Source organism: Idiotropiscis lumnitzeri, chromosome 1 (assembly GCF_059441095.1).
Source record: "Idiotropiscis lumnitzeri isolate Australia: NSW breed Sydney's pygmy pipehorse chromosome 1, RoL_Ilum_1.0, whole genome shotgun sequence".
Taxonomy (NCBI): domain Eukaryota; kingdom Metazoa; phylum Chordata; class Actinopteri; order Syngnathiformes; family Syngnathidae; genus Idiotropiscis; species Idiotropiscis lumnitzeri.
In genome coordinates, this window is record NC_142391.1 from 30978594 (window position 1) to 30997531 (window position 18938).

An 18938-nucleotide genomic window follows, 5' to 3' on the forward strand; every position below is an offset into this window, starting at 1 on the left:
AGGCAGTAAATGCTGGGTACACCCTGGACTGGTTGCCAGCCAATCGCAGGGCACACAAAGACGAACAACCGTCTGCGCTCACACACACACAGAGGGGTGTCCACTCAACCTACCATGCATGTCTTTGGAATGTGGGAGGAAATCGGAGGAGGACATGCAAACTCCACACTGGAAGGTTGGAGCCGGAACTGAATCTTGCACCTCTGAACTGTGAGGCGGACCTGCTAACCAGTTAGACGCGGTGCCGCCTCACTACAATACAATACTTTATCTTTATTTGTATAGCGCATTTCACAAAAGCTTTTTAGTTCAAAACAACATGAAGTCTCGCCGGATACTGGCCAATGGCAGAAGTCTTCAGTCTATTTTACAAGAGTGAATTGTGAATGCTTGCTCTTCTTCCACAGAAAGTCTGAAGGTACAACAAACTTGGCATTCAAACTCCCAAATAAGTTATGGCTTCCTGCGACTATATCATCTTCGTCCATAACTAACCTTGAGACGATTTCAGTATTCATACTTTTTGTGACATTTTTCCTTGGCGTCCTGTAAGTTTTCCTAACGTTGCCTCGCTAAAAGTTGAGGAAACACTGTTATCTAAACCACCGCAATCTCCGCAAAGGCGGTGATCAATGAACAGCTCGATCACGGTAAGCATTCGAGTGAGTGCATGTTTCTAAAATGATGTCGTTGCTATTTTAATGACTATGAATCATGCCGTTTCAATGCTTCTGATCGACCCCCTGCCATTGAGGGACAGAACGTGTTGTTTATCATGTACACGAAGAGAACATTAGATGTCCAAATGGACCTCCTACACAATATACTCTTTCAATCGTTTATTAATGGCTGAGAACAAGTTGCCACTGCCACTGTTTTCCCTCCACTCAACATCCCACCTGCTTGTCTCCACAGTAAAGCAAACGGCGTCATCACATAACACCTGTCATCACATCATCATCATCATCATCATCATCACCGGGCTGTCAAAAGGAGGGGAAAAAGAGGTAACAGAGGATGCAAAATACAAAGAAGCCGACAATCCAGTTGACGGAGTAAATGTAGATGATGACCATATCCATGTCAAAGTGCCAGCCGCGGGCGTCGTCGTCAAAGTCCAACGCACTCAGACGGAAGCCGCCTCCCGCGTGGGGCAACTGACGCCGCGCCCCGGGGATGGATGGTCCCCTGAAACCTGGATGGGTAAGAAAAATTTGATTAGCTCACTTCTAGTTGTTTTTAGAATTATACCGCTCACTTTAGCGTTGATGGGCGCTCAGGGTAGGCAAGTGAGGCAGTGCCGCCCCCTGCTGTCCCTTCCCCTGCATATTAAGCATTAAAAAAAAAAAATGTGATTGTGTCAGTTTCTGTTCCATTTGAGCTCTATGGTCCATGCTTCACACTGATCTTTTTCAATTCATTAATAGCTGAATGTGCATATTTCCATCTTAAAGACATGAGAAGGAAGTGAAGCGAAGTTTTGCCCATTATGTTCCTCCGCTGACCACCCACACAATAATTGCTGACTCAGGAAGATGGTGCGACCACTCACACAAGAGACTTGTTTTTGTGTCTCTCGGTCACCAATGGACCTATTTCATCGCACACGGACTGCACCTGACATTCAACAGTCTGTCGACTATATTACATATTTAGTCTTTGTGATCGTCCAGACCACCGATATTCAGAGCACGGAGGATGAATGAAATGAACTGAAGCTTATAATAAATATTATTTAATTTGTCTTGCTATCACATTGTTGTCAATTGATTTTTAATAAAAAGCTTTGATATAAAAAAAAAAATACATTTTGATCTTATTTGAAGCGTATGTTTCAATTAAGGACACAATAAAATCTTCTATTTTGGGTTGATATTTTTATGTCAGTGCCTCACCAGTCATGAACATCACCGCACGTCACTGCACTTTAGCCACTGAACGATTACTCACTCCAACTTGACATAGGACAGTGGAACTGCTAAGATTGATGCTGGTACACGTCCAATTCTTGTTCAAATTCAATTTGAAAACGGACGACATGGACAATAGTGGCAAGCAAATATTTAAGGATTCAGCTATTGTCCAAAAAGTTTTAAAAGAATGCGTGGGAGTTGGCCACCTCGCACCCAAAATTAGCCGCAATAGCCAGCATCTCACCCTTGACCCGAAGGAGGACAAGAAAATAGATGGGTGAACGGAGTTGAATCACAAATTTCTATTATGATTTCCCAGCAGTTCTGTTGTTGCTTTGTGTTCAAGTCAGTGCCGTTCTAGACTTGAATTCTTTGCAAGATTTTGACTGTGATGTTTCTCAGACTTTCAGATTACCTCCAAATATTCTGAAGAGTTTTCTGCAGCTCGGCAGAGGCCATTTCGCACAAGTGGCTTTCTGGAAGTTCTGTTTCCGACAGGCGTATTCGTTTGGGAAGAACGTCCGTGCCATTTGGTTTAATTCTGTTGGGAAAGCAAAATCCAAACCCAAACATTGTAAGAGATATGATTCATTCAGTGTACTCCAAAAAGCATGACGCATGACAAGCCGCTCGTCCTCCTATGTCTGCGTGACCTTGCCTCGGCTAATCAACACAAGAACTAAATTATCATCATCATCATCATCACCTAATCACCAAATAGAGCTCTCGTCTCTGTGGTTGTGTTTTCCTTGTGACCGCATCCTCTCTGGCTTTTTATGGACTCTGTGGCACACAGAAAAAAATAAAACAAGACCGCGGTGGCTCCTTCCATGTCATTACTTATTTACAGATTAGCCTGTGCTGGCTGACCACCACATTAGGTATAACATCCAATGAGATGCAATACAGAAATACTAATAATGTACTTTTGTCATAGTCGGTTCGTTTCAGAACATTCTGGTTGAAGTTTGCATGGTGCCTATCTTCAAAACACCTCACAATATGTTGCAAACGTACTCTACCCCGGGTCTTCAATCCTGTTCCTCAATGGCCGAGGTCCTGCCAGATTTCCAATCCTCTCTGCTGCAACACACCTGTTATAAATAATCAGGATTTTTATCCAGGTTCTGCAGACCTTGCTATTTATCATTATCTGAATCAGGTGTGTCGCAGCAGGGACAGGATGAAAAAGAGGCAAGATAGAAGCCCTTGAGGAACAGGGTTGAAAACACTCGCTCTACTTGGTACTGTAAACTTTTGTGTTCTTTTTCATCTGGTTTCACAAAATTGACACCGTCAAACACATTTCTTATTGTTGCAGATTTGCCTTAAGAAGGAGAATTAAGGCCACAGTGAAAAGTAAAAATAAATTACCGTGCATAACAAGAACAAGTTGAAATCTTACGGGAAAAAGTTTGATATTTTTGAAAAAAAAAAAAGTTAAATCAATAGATGTACATTTTCTAGATCACAGTTATAGATTTTTTTTGTTAGAAAATAATATTTTAGAGATTAAAGTTGTACATTTTTCTGGGGGAAAAAAAATCTGTGTTTTTCAAAATATTTTTTTTAAAGTGCTGAAACATAGTTGTTTGTTTTCAAGAAAATGTCCAAGTGGACTTCATGTTATGGTGCACGCATTACACGCAAGTCAAAAGCCATCGCACTTAATATAAAAAAGCAGGCAAATAAAAGGCACTTTTGTTTGTCTCATCTGCTGCTGGCGCTCCACTCTGCCCCCTTTGGGACAGTCGCCTGCAGCTGCACACGCCCCCTCCCCCGAACTTGTGTGATTTGACCTCGGCCTCACCTTTCTGGAAAAAGACATGCGTGATGATGGTCCTGCAGAGGGGGCAGGGCGTGCTGGCGGGACAATTCTTGGCCAGCGTCCTCAGGCAAGGTTCGCAGAAGATGTGCTTACACGGCTGACACATGTACGGACTGAAGTAGACGTCCAGGCACACGGCACACATGTAACCCTCCTTAGTCACGCCTTCTTCGTCCTCATCGCTGCTGCTGCTGCTGCTGCTGCTGCTGATGCTGATGCTTCCACTACCTGTGGAAGCCTTCAGGAGTTGAAGCAAGATAAGACAAATTAAATGAGTTTAATTTGTTGGGTGATGCTTAGAACTCAAATGACACATCAAATTCACAATTCAGAGGAGTAGAGTTTGATTTCAGGTCACAGGCCATCCTGTGTGGAGTTTGCATGTTCACCCTGTCCCTGCGTGGGTTTTCTCCGGGTACTCCGGTTTACTCCCACATTCCAAAAAATGGAAGGTTAATGGGACACGCTTAATTGGCCCGAGGTGTGAGCGTGAGTGGTTGTTCATCTTTGTTTGCCCTCCGATTGGCTGGCAACCAGTTCAGGGTGTACCTCTCAGCTCCTCATTATGAGACTAGCAGGTGACGGATTTGAAACATGTTGTGCCTCGAGTCCAGTGCATTCATTCTCCAGCACTATTTGCTTCCCTTGGCTCTTTTCAGGAACACCATCTGCAATTTTTTCCCCCCAGTCACAACTTGTCCTCTCACGTGACCCGTTTCTTCATGCCATATTTAGATGGCATGCTTGGCATATACTGCTTGAATGAGCAATGTGCCACAAGTTTGGATTTGGGTTCTAAATGAGTGGCAGATGCTTCACACTTGACCTAATTGTCTATGGTCGCTGTCAGGTGTCTTGTTGACAACGACCTGCTCTTGTATCTCAGTTGCCAAAGTCAGGCACTCTTGACATGTGGACATTTTGGAGTGACATGGTGGACCGAAAAACATACAACCAGGCTCTACCTCCCATAAACTGCTTGTCGATATTTTTTGCTGGATCGCTGATTGTTATCTCAACAATTCATGTTATATGAAGGGTCATTTTTGGCTAGGAACACAAAGAGTGTACAAAAATTTAACACACATTGTATGGCATTTTTTTTTTTGGAGAGTGTGCTCAAACCGTCTGGACAAAGCCATGGAATCTTCGGGTCAATCCGAAATATCCTAACTTCTACAGGGAATCTCTTTTAGTGTGTGGAGGTTATGTGTATTGTACATTATATTCTGTCTGGATTATTTTCCAAAGTAGCATGTCAAGTGAGATTTTCGCGGAATGAGACAGTCGGAGTGTGAGGTGGTCCTTTTTACATTATGGCATATTTTTAACCTGGTTTGCATCTGTTTCCACAGCACTACCCCCACAAGCCCGCTCATCTCTTGGGTCAGCCCTCCCAAGTGAATGCATGCACACACACGTGTGCAAACACACACCAACGTACGCAGGCACACGCAATCTCGCACATGAACACACACACACACACACACACACACGCCTTCTCATTTCCGATTGACAGCACAACATCATCCAGCAAGATGCGTCTCGCCTCTTTGTGGTGACATCTGCCCCTCGACTTTGAAATCGTGCCACATAAACACAGGTGACATGTTGACTCCTCACACTTGAGAGAAGCGAAGGGGTTCTTCTAGAGTAATTACCACTTCAAAATCCTAGAAGGGAGATCCCGACAGTGCCGGCGCACCCTCCCAAGGTGTGTCATTAACACACAGGACCAATGCAATCGCTGGTCACGCGTCATGTAATAACTTCCAGTGGGGAACTCGTTGTTTTAATCCCAGTGAACTAAATCTGTACCCGTGGAGGATCTCACAATTGTTTCAGGCGGACAAGGAAGGCTCACATTTTCAACGACCTATGCATTTTTTTGAAAGAGCTTGCACTCATTCTTTGAATTAGAACTAACTGTACATTCAAAACTGTTTTAATTTAAATATAATGATTTATTTATTGTTTCATAAATGTGAATAATCCATTCACCTCACTCACATGATGATTTCTATCTTAATTCTTCTTTGTTGATATTTTTTTCCTTTTTCTGAGTAGTAAGCCTCTAAATTGTCACTTTGAAATGAAAATTGCTCTTCATTTCTTTTTGTCTGAAAGACCAACAAGATATTTGGGGAAAAAAACATCAGCGTAATCCTAGATAATATGCTACCAGGGAAGAAAACAACATTGCTGAGGTCTCATTTACACTTGAACAGAAAAAGTTTCAACTCGAATGAGCAACTCGAGCAACAAAAATGCGGTGGAGCGAGGAGCTTGTGTTGTGTGAATGAATTCATTCAACAGAAGGCATTGCAGATTGTTTCTGATTAGAAAGTTTGCTGAAGTTGAGTGTGACGTAATTGTAATTGTTCCAACGCCTCAGAAAGACGCATCATCACTAACTCAGCCTTTTATGCTACTTTGAATTAAAGTCCAAGGACAAAGCAAACATAGCGTTGGCGACTTTTCGTTCAGCTGTCAGGGCACTCAACTCCCAGCGGTGGCGCCACAGGTTTGAAGCCAGAATTGTGTGGCTTGGACAGCGCAGGATTGACGCCGGTGTTACACCACAACACTGCCATTAAGTTTTGACACCGAAAACAAAGCTTGATGCTGTACAGCCAATTTGATGAAAACCATCAAAGCAATATAACGGAAGGAGTTCATGAGGTTAAAACTGAAAACGTTTGTCTGTTTGTATGCTTGAAGAGCTCACCGCAGCCGAGCCTCATCACATGCAGGCCCACTTCAGGCTGGGCTCACAATGCCTCTTGAGATGAGACGCGTGCCTGACGACGGCGGTGCACAACCGCAGTGCACAGACTGGCTGCATGCATAAGAAGCCTCAAGAAGCCTTTGACTCATCGCTTTTTGAAAAACTGAAACTAAATGTGTTGGCATCACAAATTGTGATTTTCTCCTCTTCAGATTCATAATATAGTTAAATGTGGCCTCATTTATTTAAAAATAATAATTAAGAAAAAAACACAATGTCAAGAAATTAGAATAATAAAATAATCACCACTTACATTTAGGAAAAGACATTTATAAGTATCGCTTACCATTGCAGTTGAATTCAACCAAAAAACTGACACATTAGAGAAAAGTACATTGGCATTCCTTTAAATACCAAAATGTTTCACCGAACCGTTTGATTTGGTCTAATGAAATTTTTGGAGCTGTCAAGAGATTTATAAACCTTCAAACGGTGCACAACAATGCTTGTCCAGTATATTCAGTCCACCGTGTGGGCACAGTGACTAGCGAAACAGCCGCAGTGATTTTCAACTGGTTGGTCGGGATACAAAAGTGGGTCGCATACCCATTAGGAGTGGGTCGTCAAGCGGTCGTGAAAAAATGTAGATGTTGTCCTTGATTTAAGACGGCAATAGCGACCCACGTTGTGGCAGAATTAAACGTGCATTCCAGGACTTTGCCTTCTCCAGTCTGGCGAACGGTAAAAATCCTTAATCCAATGATGAACCAACACAGAGCGCGGGAACACGGACTAGAACCGTCCACTTACAATTCCATCCTGAGAATTCTGGTGATTTAATTTGGAAATGACTACAAACACATTACATTTTTCAACATTAACAAGCCACTTTTTAGGTGTAAAAAAAGGTTAACCTCTAAGTGACTGATGATTGACTCTTCTGCCTATTCAGCCAATGACCCTTCATTGCTGCCGTCATGTGGCGAACGGGTAAACAAAAAGATAAAGATTCATATGAACTGTGTGGGATGGCACGGTGCGACTGGTTAACACGGTGGCTTAACAGCGCAGAGGTGCAGGATTCGATTGTGGTTCCTCTCACATTCCAAAAACACGCATGGCAGGTTGATTGGACACTCTAAATTGCGACTAGTTATGAGTGTGAGCGCGGATGGTTGTTCGTCTTTGTGTGCCCTGCGATTGGCTGGCAACCAGTTCAGGGTGTTCCCCGCCTACTGCCCGATGGTAGCTGGGATAGACTCCAACATGTCCCCAACCCTTGTGAGGAGAAGTTATTCAGATAATGGATGGATGAACTGTGTTGCTCACCTGCAGCTGACTTTGCCTCCATCGCTCCTTCCTCCTCTGCCTCCTCCTCACACACTTTATTCTCTTCCTCTCCTTTTTGCTCATCCTTCTCTCCTGCACCGAGGTCCAAGATGGGCTCGTCGCGTCCCGCACACCGCCGCCCCCCTCCTCTTCCTCTTCCTTCTCGTCCAACTGGCTCTCGTCCCCTTCGTTTGTCAAAGTCCATGACAAGCCTCCAGCTGTCCTCACATCCTCCCTCAGGGGGTCTCTGATAGGACGGCTGGGTGGCCTCGCAGTGGTCGTCCCAGATGACGAAGCTCTCACAGGGCGCAAAGGGATGGGTGATGTGGTTCGAATGGAGGTGAGAAATGGGCGCGGAAGCTGAAGACTGCTTTTATTCATTGTGGAGACGCCGCTTGGCATGTCGCTCAACCCATCTGCACATTCCACTTGATCCGAACCAGAACTGGACAGACTCTCCGTGCTTCCTCCTTCTCCTGAGCCACTGCCAACATTTTCAATACTGACCCTCTTCCTGTGTCTTCCTCTTTTCTCCCAACCTCTTGTATCTCTTCCTTCATCTCCATCCCGTCTTGTCTCTCTGTGGACTTTCCTTCCCGGAAGCACAGGTCGCACAAGCTGCTCCACACGGACGCTGCTGTCATTCCCACCGCTGCCCCCCACACGGGAGCTCATGACTGCACCTTTAAGCCCCGTTGACGCTCTCCCACTTCATCCTCACATTTCTCCCACTTCTTATTCTTCGGGTTGATTTTGAGCGCGCAGGGATGGTTCCAGTACGCAGGTGGTGAACCCTGAAGCCCCCCACCCTGCTCTTGCCCAGCGAAACAGACTGCAAGTGAGCCCACTGGGATGTTCCATGTTGTTAACAAAGAATCACCCTACAATAGATTACAATAGGACGAGGCCTGCTCGTGGTCTCTTTGTGTGGACAATACAGCATAGTGCGGCCACTGAGTGCTTAACATCAGGTAAAAAAAAAGAATAAAAAATCTGATAGTTGTTATATGCAGCCAGCTTTTTTCTAGCTAGAGCACAAAGTGCAGAAAGTCTGGATAACGTCAATAGTGCAGAAAAAGAAATACACAAATAAAAACAAAGACCATTGGCATCAGAAAAGAAAAGATAAAGTACAATAATGAAATCAAAAAAGGGTCAAATCAAATAAAATGTCTAATTTTGATAATAAGAGTAAAATGAGATTTTTAGAAATTAAAAAAAAATTATGTAAAACATAAATCACAAATGGATTGGAAAAGAATGGCTTGCTATATTACAGCATAGTGAAACACATTTTAAAAGTATTAAATTAAAGGGTTAGGGCTACAGTTAGGTTTAGGGTTTAGGGTTAGGGCTGGGTTCGGGTTAGGGTTAAGGCTTGTTTGAGGATTCGGGCAGGGGCGAAGGTTAGGGTTAAGGGTTGGTTTAAGGTTCAGGGTATGGTTCGAGCTAGGGTTAGGGGTACTGATAGGGCTAGGGTTAGGTTTAAGGCTTGGTTTATGGTTGGGGCAGGGGCTAAGGTTAGGGGTATGGGATACTTTAGGGTTCGATTTTGGGTTAGGTTTAGTGTTAAGGATTACGGTTGTCATGATCCGCGTCGGGCATGACAGGGGTTTTTGTCATTGTTTTCGTCTGCATGTGCTTTTGTTATTGTTTTTGTCACTTTCCTACCATGTGCACTTTTGTTTATGTTTGTCAGCTGAGTAGGGCGTTTCCCCCCAGCACTCTGTCTCACCAGCCACGCACCTGTTCCCCGTTATCATCAACACACCTGATTCCCATCTGCTCCCCTATTGACTGGACTATTTAAACACCTCACTCCGACAACCCATGGTCGGAACATTACTCCTGCTACTCCGTTTGGACTGTCACGACCGCTCCCTGAGCTCCTTCACGGCTATGTTCTTGCTCTTGCTCCCTCTCATGTCCCTGGTTTTTGTCACTGTCTTGTTCCTCGGCTTTTGTTCTGTTTAGTCACGTTTAGTTCGTCTTAGTCTTTTTGCACCCTGCCACGTTTGTTTGTCCACGCCATGTTGTTTGTCCTCATTTGATTAATTTAATAAATTCCCTTTAGTTTACCCTTTTCCCTGCTTCCTCGCACCTTTGGGTCCACCTCCTCCTCGCCGACTGAAACCTGACAGAATGTTCCGACCAACTACGGACCCTGCGGGAAGCTCTCGGCGACGTCATCGTCGTCGCCGATCGGACAACCGCCCTCATCAGCCTGCCGACCAGCCCCGTACCTCGTCTGTTGCTTCCTCTGCGTCTCACGGTATTAAAATCGACGGCCTCCCTGTCATACCCCCTCACCTGATTATTGATTCCGATTATGACGATGATTTTGAGCACCAAGCCTTTTCACCCCCTCACGATTCAAGTAAGTCCGGTTACGAGTATGATTTTGAGCACCTTGCCCCTCACATTTTTTCCGATCCCGATCACGACTATGATTTTGCATATATTGCCACTCTCTTAGTCGCCCAGCGCAACGCTGAGTTGTTTTTGAGCCGTCACCTTCCTTCCCCCCAACCATTTCTGTCACCTTCGTCATTTGAGTTTTTTGAGACCACCTCCCACGTTACCTCGCGTTGTTCACCACGTCCAAAGTCACGTAAGTCACGGTCCCGTCGCTCCCCTCGTCCACCGTCGCTTTCCGCACCTGATCACGTTCCCCTTGCGCATCATAGCTCACGTTCACCAGCACCCATAGTCTCGGTCCCTCGTGTCTCCCATTCCCCTGATTCCCTATGGCGGCAGGCTGATAGGGATCAGTTCCCCCGTCTCGGCTGCGCCCGGCCCGCCTGCTGCGCCCGGCCCGCCGCAGCCTCCCCGTCAGCGGCACAGACCATGCCGCCTCCACGTCAGCTGCAGCAACCCACGCCGCCTCCACGTCAGCTGCTGCCACCCACGCCGCCTCCACGTCAGCTGCTGAGCCCCGTCCCGGCTCCCCGCCGGCTGCTGAGCCCCGTCCCGGCTCCCCGCCGGCTGCTGAGCCCCGTCCCGGCTCCCCGCCGGCTGCTGAGCCCCGTCCCGGCTCCCCGCCGGCTGCTGAGCCCCGTCCCGGCTCCCCGCCGGCTGCTGAGCCCCGTCCCGGCTCCCCGCCGGCTGCTGAGCCCCGTCCCGGCTCCCCGCCGGCTGCTGAGCCCCGTCCCGGCTCCCCGCCGGCTGCTGAGCCCCGTCCCGGCTCCCCGCCGGCTGCTGAGCCCCGTCCCGGCTCCCCGCCGGCTGCTGAGCCCCGTCCCGGCTCCCCGCCGGCTGCTGAGCCCCGTCCCGGCTCCCCGCCGGCTGCTGAGCCCCGTCCCGGCTCCCCGCCGGCTGCTGAGCCCCGTCCCGGCTCCCCGCCGGCTGCTGAGCCCCGTTCCGGCTCCCCGCCAGCTGCTGAGCCCCGTTCCGGCGCTTCAAGTCCCTGTTCCGGCGGCGCATGTCCCGCGTCTGCTCCAAGTCCACGTTCTGGCGGAGCAGACCCTGCGTCCGCCCCAAGTCCACGTTCAGGCGGAGCAGACCCTGCGTCCGTCCCAAGTTCACGTTCCGGCGGAGCACGTCGTGCGTCCGTCCCAGGTTCACGTTCAGGCGGAGCACGTCGTGCGTCCGTCCCAGGTTCACGTTCAGGCGGAGCACGTTGTGCGTCCGTCCCAGGTTCACGTTCAGGCGGAGCACGTTGTGCGTCCGTCCCAGGTTCACGTTCAGGCGGAGCACGTTGTGCGTCCGTCCCAGGTTCACGTTCAGGCGGAGCACGTTGTGCGTCCGTCCCAGGTTCACGTTCAGGCGGAGCACGTTGTGCGTCCGTCCCAGGTTCACGTTCAGGCGGAGCACGTTGTGCGTCCGTCCCAGGTTCACGTTCAGGCGGAGCACGTTGTGCGTCCGTCCCAGGTTCACGTTCCGGCGGAGCACGTTGTGCGTCCGCCCCAGGTTCACGTTCCGGCGAAGCACGTTGTGCGTCCGCCCCAGGTTCACGTTCCGGCGGAGCACGTTGTGCGTCCGCCCCAGGTTCACGTTCCGGCGGAGCACGTTGTGCGTCCGCCCCAGGTTCACGTTCCGGCGGAGCACGTTGTGCGTCCGCCCCAAGCTCACGTTCCGGTGGAGCCTGTCCCGCGTCCGCTTCCGGTCAAGGATCCGACGGCGCCTGTCCTGCGCCCGTTGCAAGGGCCTGCCCCGGCAGCGCTCGACGACCCATGGTCGCTCCTGGCTCCTGCCTCGGTGGTGGACGACGACACGCCGCCGCCTCTCGACTCTGCCTCGGCGGCCTTCGACGATGCGCCGCCGCTTCTCGTCACGGCCTCGGCGGCGTCCGACGGTCCACCGCCGCTCCACGTTCCTGTCTCGGCGGGGCTCGAGGACCAGCCGCCGCTCCACGTTCCTGTCTCGGCGGGGCTCGAGGACCAGCCGCCGCTCCACGTTCCTGCCTCGGCGGGATTCGACGACCCGCCGCCGCTCCACGTTCCTGCCTCGGCGGGATTCGACGACCCGCCGCCGCTCCACGTTCCTGCCTCGGCGGGATTCGACGACCCGCCGCCGCTCCACGTTCCTGCCTCGGCGGGATTCGACGACCCGCCGCCGCTCCACGTTCCTGACTCAGCGGGGCTCGACGACCCGCCGCCGCTCCACGTTCCTGACTCGGCGGGGCTGGACGACCAGCCGTCGCTCCAAGTTTCTGTCTCGGCTGCGTCCGGTCCGCCGCCGCTCCAAGCCTCTGCCTCGGCTGAGCCCCTCGACCCACCGCCGCTTCTCGTCTCAGCCTCGGCGGCGCACTCGATGTGGCGATCTGGGCCTCCCGGACGCCCGCCTGAATGGCCACAGTCGGACTCCCTGGTTTGGCCTCCCGGACGCCCGCCCGAATGGCCACGACTGGACTTGCGGGTTCGGCCACCCGGACGGCCGCCTGAATGGCCACGAAAGGACTCGCTGGTCTGGCCTCCCGGACATCCGCCAGACCGGTTTCGATCACGGGTCGTTGACCCACCGCCCGACCCCTTCCGCCCACCCTCGTTTTTGGACATGGTTTTCTTTTTGTGGGACGTCTGGAATCCGTCCCTTGAGGGGGGGGTACTGTCATGATCCGCGTCGGGCATGACAGGGGTTTTTGTCATTGTTTTCGTCTGCATGTGCTTTTGTTATTGTTTTTGTCACTTTCCTACCATGTGCACTTTTGTTTATGTTTGTCAGCTGAGTAGGGCGTTTCCCCCCAGCACTCTGTCTCACCAGCCACGCACCTGTTCCCCGTTATCATCAACACACCTGATTCCCATCTGCTCCCCTATTGACTGGACTATTTAAACACCTCACTCCGACAACCCATGGTCGGAACATTACTCCTGCTACTCCGTTTGGACTGTCACGACCGCTCCCTGATCTCCTTCACGGCTATGTTCTTGCTCTTGCTCCCTCTCATGTCCCTGGTTTTTGTCACTGTCTTGTTCCTCGGCTTTTGTTCTGTTTAGTCACGTTTAGTTCGTCTTAGTCTTTTTGCACCCTGCCACGTTTGTTTGTCCACGCCATGTTGTTTGTCCTCATTTGATTAATTTAATAAATTCCCTTTAGTTTACCCTTTTCCCTGCTTCCTCGCACCTTTGGGTCCACCTCCTCCTCGCCGACTGAAACCTGACAACGGTCAAGGGTTAGAGTTAGGGTTACCGTTTGGTTAGGGTTCGTTTTTGGTTTAGTGTTTGGTTCAGGGTTGGTGGGGTTATGGTTAGGTTTAGGGTTTAGGTTAAGATTTATGGGTTTGGGTTAAGGGTTCTTTTTTAGAATTAGGTTAGGGTCAGGGTTAGGGTTTGGGGTTTAGGATTAGGGGTCAGGTTTAGTGTTACATTCACCCTCCCAATGGAATTTTTCGTTTTCAATGAACCTCACATGCATGTTTCTGGAATGAAAGAGGACCTTGAGAAAACTCTTATGCAAGCAAGTGGGGAGGACATGCAACGTTAAAAACCCACTTCACAGTAGTCATATTTCACCAAACAGCAGTAATTTGGTTTTCTCTGGAAAAATAAAATCACTGTACCTTCCAACTTCCTTCCAACTTCAGACCCATGAACCTCCCGTTCCTCTGCTGGAAAAGGTTGTTGCCGTTTTTCTGACGGCAAAATCACTGCCTTGGCTCTGAACATTTAGAGAAGCACAGCTCTAGAATCAGTCTCGTCTAAAAGTGGATGCAATACTGCGTGTGTGCAGCAGATAGCAGCAGCAGCTGCCCTTTCTCCCCCATAGGCTGTCTGCAATAGTTGTGAAACTGTTAATACTGCTTTTTTATGAACTCATAATCAAAACTTTTTTTAAACCACGGCATCGTGTCAAATTCCACACTTCCACTTTACATTTTAACGTCTTTTTAAAGGAATTTCTCGATTTTCGTCTTAAAATATCGCCTGAATCACAACATCTGTTGTCTGCAATTGATTGAAAAAAAATATCCTTATGAGTGAAGGTGGGAGAGAGTGGAGATCAACAATCCGGCGAAGTGAGGTATGAGGTGGAAGAGAAAAAGAGAAAAAGGGGGAGCAGTTTGCGAACGAGCGCCTCTTAAATGGGAGAGACCTCCTGGGTCTGACGTGTGGCGAGGCTGCTCCTATAAAATCATTCACGTCGTCACCGAGCTCAGATGACTCTCGGCACCAGTGAGCGCGCACGGCTGTCACCTCTCACGGGACACGCACGCACACACACGCGCACGCACACGCATATACGCGTGAAAGAGTACGCGCGCGCACCCACGCGCGCGCCATGCGTCCTGAGAGTAACTCGCTACCACGGCTCGAGCGCGCCAAGACGCACGGGATGAGCACCGGTGCCGGTACCGGCTGAGGGGCAGCTTGCCTCGCACCCCCGCGACACCTTCCCGGGCTGGCTGCATGCCCTCCCCGCGCCGCCCCGGGAAAGTTGCCTTCAAAGTATGGATTACCTTCTCACCAGAGGCAACAACAGCAACGCCACCTTTGGGTACCCGCCCGGGGTGGAGGTGGTGGCGGACTGGCTGGGCGCCGACAACAACAACAATAACAACAACAACAGCACCGGCAGTTTTGACTCCTTCCCGTACGTGCAACTGGGCTACCAGATCGTCACCTCCCTGCTGCTGGGCGCGCTCATCCTGTGCTCCATCTTCGGCAACGCGTGCGTCGTGGCAGCCATCGCCCTGGAGAGGTCCCTTCAGAACGTGGCCAACTATTTGATCGGATCCCTGGCCGTGACAGACCTTATGGTGTCGGTGCTGGTGCTGCCCATGGCGGCTCTGTACCAGGTGTTGAACAAGTGGACCCTGGGTCAGGGGATCTGCGATTTGTTCATCTCTTTGGACGTGTTGTGCTGCACGTCGTCCATCCTGCACCTGTGCGCCATCGCCCTGGACCGCTACTGGGCCATCACGGACCCTATAGACTACGTCAACAAGCGCACCCCAAGGAGAGCCGCGCTCCTCATCAGCGTTACTTGGCTGGTGGGCTTCTCCATCTCCATCCCGCCCATGTTGGGCTGGAGGAGCGCCGAGGACCGAGCCGACCCGGATGCTTGCATCATCAGCCAGGACCCGGGCTACACCATCTACTCCACTTTCGGGGCGTTCTACATCCCCCTAATCCTCATGCTGGTCCTCTACGGACGCATCTTCAAGGCGGCTCGCTTCCGCATCCGAAAGACGGTGAAGAAGACGGAGAAGGTCAAAGGTGAGCCCTGCTTGACTTTGTCCCCTGCGGTGCTGCATAAGAAGAGCAACGGGGAGGCGGGTGGCGTGCGGCCGTGCGTCAACGGCACCGTCCAGTTCGGTGACGAGGCCGAATCGCTGGAGGTGATGGAGGTGAGTGGCTCAAAAAGCCACCTGGCCCTACCCAACACCCCGCAGTCATCCTCGCACGAGAACCTCAGCGAGAGGAACTGCGGGGCCAAACGCAAACTGGCGCTGGCCCGAGAGCGCAAGACTGTGAAGACGCTGGGTATCATCATGGGCACGTTCATCTTCTGCTGGTTGCCCTTCTTCATCGTGGCTCTGGTGTTGCCGTTCTGCGCCGAGAGCTGTTACATGCCCGAGTGGCTCGGCGCCGTCATCAACTGGCTGGGCTACTCCAACTCCCTGCTCAACCCAATCATCTACGCTTACTTCAACAAGGACTTCCAAAGTGCTTTCAAGAAGATTGTCAAGTGCAAATTTCACAGGCCGTAAACGCAACACATGTGCCAGTCCATTAGGTACACCTACCACACCGTTCACTGGCGTCCAAATGCAAGAGCTGTATCAGAATCAATCTTATCTCATTTTGGGCATTAACCGTGTTTATGTCTGTGATTGGAATATACACTGCATCACATCGTGTGTGTGTTAAAAAACAAAACAACAGCCAGCAACTTAGCTTCAATCATTAGCATCAAAACTTCTTTTAAGCCTCCACATCTTCCCCCGCAGTTGCAAACTCAGAGGTTTTAGTTCTTATATTGATTTACAAATTGTTATCAGTTAATTATTTCTAATCAACTATTTATGTGATGCATTTGTGTTTAGACTTTTATATTGTTTGTATATAATTCTGTCGGAGATGTATTCATTTAGCCAACAGTGCTAGTTTTGAATGTATTTCATTGAATTTAGACTTTCATGTAATTATTTATTTTTATTTATTCATGTATTTTATTTATTTATTTATTTATTAGTTTTTTACATTGAATTATTATTTCCCTTGCAATTAAATATTTTATATATTAGTTTACCATTTATATTTAATATATTTTAATAAACAAAACCACAATTGTTCAATACTTTCTTTTTAAGGGCAGATGTTTTTGGGATACAGCTCTTGAATTTGTGCAGGTGTACCTAATAAAGTGTGCCATGAGCACACAGTGACGAAGACGTGCTCAACTAAATTTTTGGGAGCTACTCAAAGGACAAGAGGGTGTGTTTTTCGGACTGTATGGAAAGCAAAAAAGAAAGAAAGAAACACACACACAAAGAAAACCAACTTAAACATAACAATTGAAATGCACAGACTTGAATTCAGGCTCAGTCTCTGTGTGTCACAAGGCCTCTGATGAAAACAAAACAAGGACTCTTCATATGTCCGTTGATCTAGTGTTGTGCCCACTGTGTTTGTTGCCTGTATGCAATGGCGCCCAGTGTTGCCAAGAGCTCTCCATCCATGCATTTCTGTCATGCAGGTCCACATCACAAGCTTTGTAGCACTGAAACAATAAAATGCAATCCAAGTCAGTCCTTATTAAGCTAACTGGAGTCCATTTTTTTGTAGTGTGTTAGGGAAACAAGGAGAGCAACGAGGCAGGCTTGTTATTAACTTATTTCTGCTCATAAATCTTCATATACATCACATGGCATTTATCTTCTGCAGTGCAGCTTGGGGAGGAAGGGGGCAAAGCGACTTATCATACTGACGATGATGATGACGATGATGATGATGTTATCAGCAGCGTGTCTGAGGCCGGTCTGCCAATGTACACAAACAGAGCAAAGGATTTCCCGCAGCTATTTACGACGACAACAACGACAGAATGGATGGAGGCAGAGAGTGTGTTGTTGTCCTCGTAATACAGCGGCCACCACATTAGGTATACGCCTAATGTGTTCATTCATCAAGATAATGATAATGAATACTAAAATATTAATGTAGCCTTTTATAAGGTGAGGATACGGGGTATAAAGTCAGAAGTAATGGCACGTCCCACAATATTATGTAAAATGATGACACCACTATTACCTCTACTACTACTAATAATAATATAAGGATGATTAATAAATAATAAAGGTGATATATCATACAAATACTAATACTATTTACAAGTAATACTACTACTACTACTACTAATAATAATAATAATAATAATGAAATGCAGATTTAAACATAAATCTTTCATTAGAAAAAATTTTAATTTAAGGTAGTGATGATAAAGAAAAATACTCATAGTATTTTATTAGTATTTTAAGTAAAAATCATATATTTTTACATATAGTGCAAAAATACAATAGTGATGCCTACAACTTTTGTAAAAGTCTTAGAACGAGTCCATAGTATACTGCAACAACAACAGCAGCTAATCGTCAAGACAGTTAAGTTTTAATGCAGTATAATATTAAATTAAAAATGGTAATAATCATCATTAAAAGTTTATTGTTAAAGTAAATGGTGATCGCCTTTTTAAAACTCGAATGAAAAAAAAAGAACAATAAAAAAAGTCAATACTTTTCTGTTTCAAGTGATTCATAAGAGGGCTCAAACTTTTCAACAACAACAATTAGTCATTTCATTGAACTGCATTTATTGAGAGGAGTTTACAATATTTCAGCTTCATTATTCAGCAAATAATTAGAGAACAAGTATGATGGAGTGCAACTCTACATATATCTGCAAGCCTGATCATATTGTTAAATGAATACCTGACAAACTGTGGCATTCATCTGATTTAAAAATACATGGCATGTTAGACAGCTTTTCCTTTAGGTCTAGAATGTGCAGGTGAACCTGTATAACACCCCTCCTATCCAGCTTTCATGCTACTCTTCCTCAGTAAGGGTGGCAGGCATTTTCCAGAGCCATCCCAAGTGGACATGAGACAAGAAAGCCGGAGTCCACCCTTGGCTGTTTTCCAGCCTTTCGCAGGTCACATATATAACCAACCATTCACGCTGACATTCACTCGTCAGGACAATTTAACATGCGCCTTTTGGGAATTTGTGATGCCTTGCAAACTTTACACCCAAATTCAAAGCCTCAACCTCAAAACAGTGAGGTACATGTGTTAACCACTTTCCATCATGTGACCTGGTAAAGCACTATAATAATAATGATAAATGAGAAAATGCAGGATAAAAATCATCTCTCACGCCACAAATACACTTAGAGCAGGTGAGAAAAAGAAAAAGCGAAAGAAAGACACACAAGTTTCAGGATGAAGCCCCCGCCGAGGGGTGCACAGGCCACACAGGGCGGCCGGGCTGATTACTCAGCTCAACTCCATGGCAACAAATCAAAGCCAAGGCATCGGGAGTCAGCAACAGATGGAGGGAGGGGGGTAGAGAGAAGCGGGCACAGACAGCATCACAATGTAGAGACAACACCTGAGGCATACAAACAATGGTGAAAGGTGGCAGAGATGAATAGAACAACAACGGACCGGCAAAATACGGTAAAGTGCCAATCTCTGC

At 48.1% G+C, this 18938-nt stretch overlaps 2 protein-coding genes across 2 annotated transcripts; one reads left to right on the forward strand and one right to left on the reverse strand.

Moving 5' to 3' along the window:
- Positions 1–824: 824 nt before the first annotated feature.
- On the reverse strand, positions 825–8589 carry rnf180a (ring finger protein 180a). Its single transcript, XM_088305847.1, has 4 exons — positions 7799–8589; positions 3724–3979; positions 2329–2454; positions 825–1195 (listed from the first exon to the last, which is right to left on the reverse strand). Exons 1-4 carry the CDS (start codon positions 8471–8473, stop codon positions 987–989), a joined length of 1266 nt encoding a protein of 421 aa, XP_088161973.1. The 5' UTR covers positions 8474–8589; the 3' UTR covers positions 825–986.
- Positions 8590–14342: 5753 nt separating this feature from the next.
- Positions 14343–16967, forward strand: htr1aa (5-hydroxytryptamine (serotonin) receptor 1A a). Its single transcript, XM_088305602.1, has one exon. It carries the CDS (start codon positions 14688–14690, stop codon positions 15948–15950), a length of 1263 nt encoding a protein of 420 aa, XP_088161728.1. The 5' UTR covers positions 14343–14687; the 3' UTR covers positions 15951–16967.
- The last annotated feature ends 1971 nt before the right edge of the window (positions 16968–18938 follow it).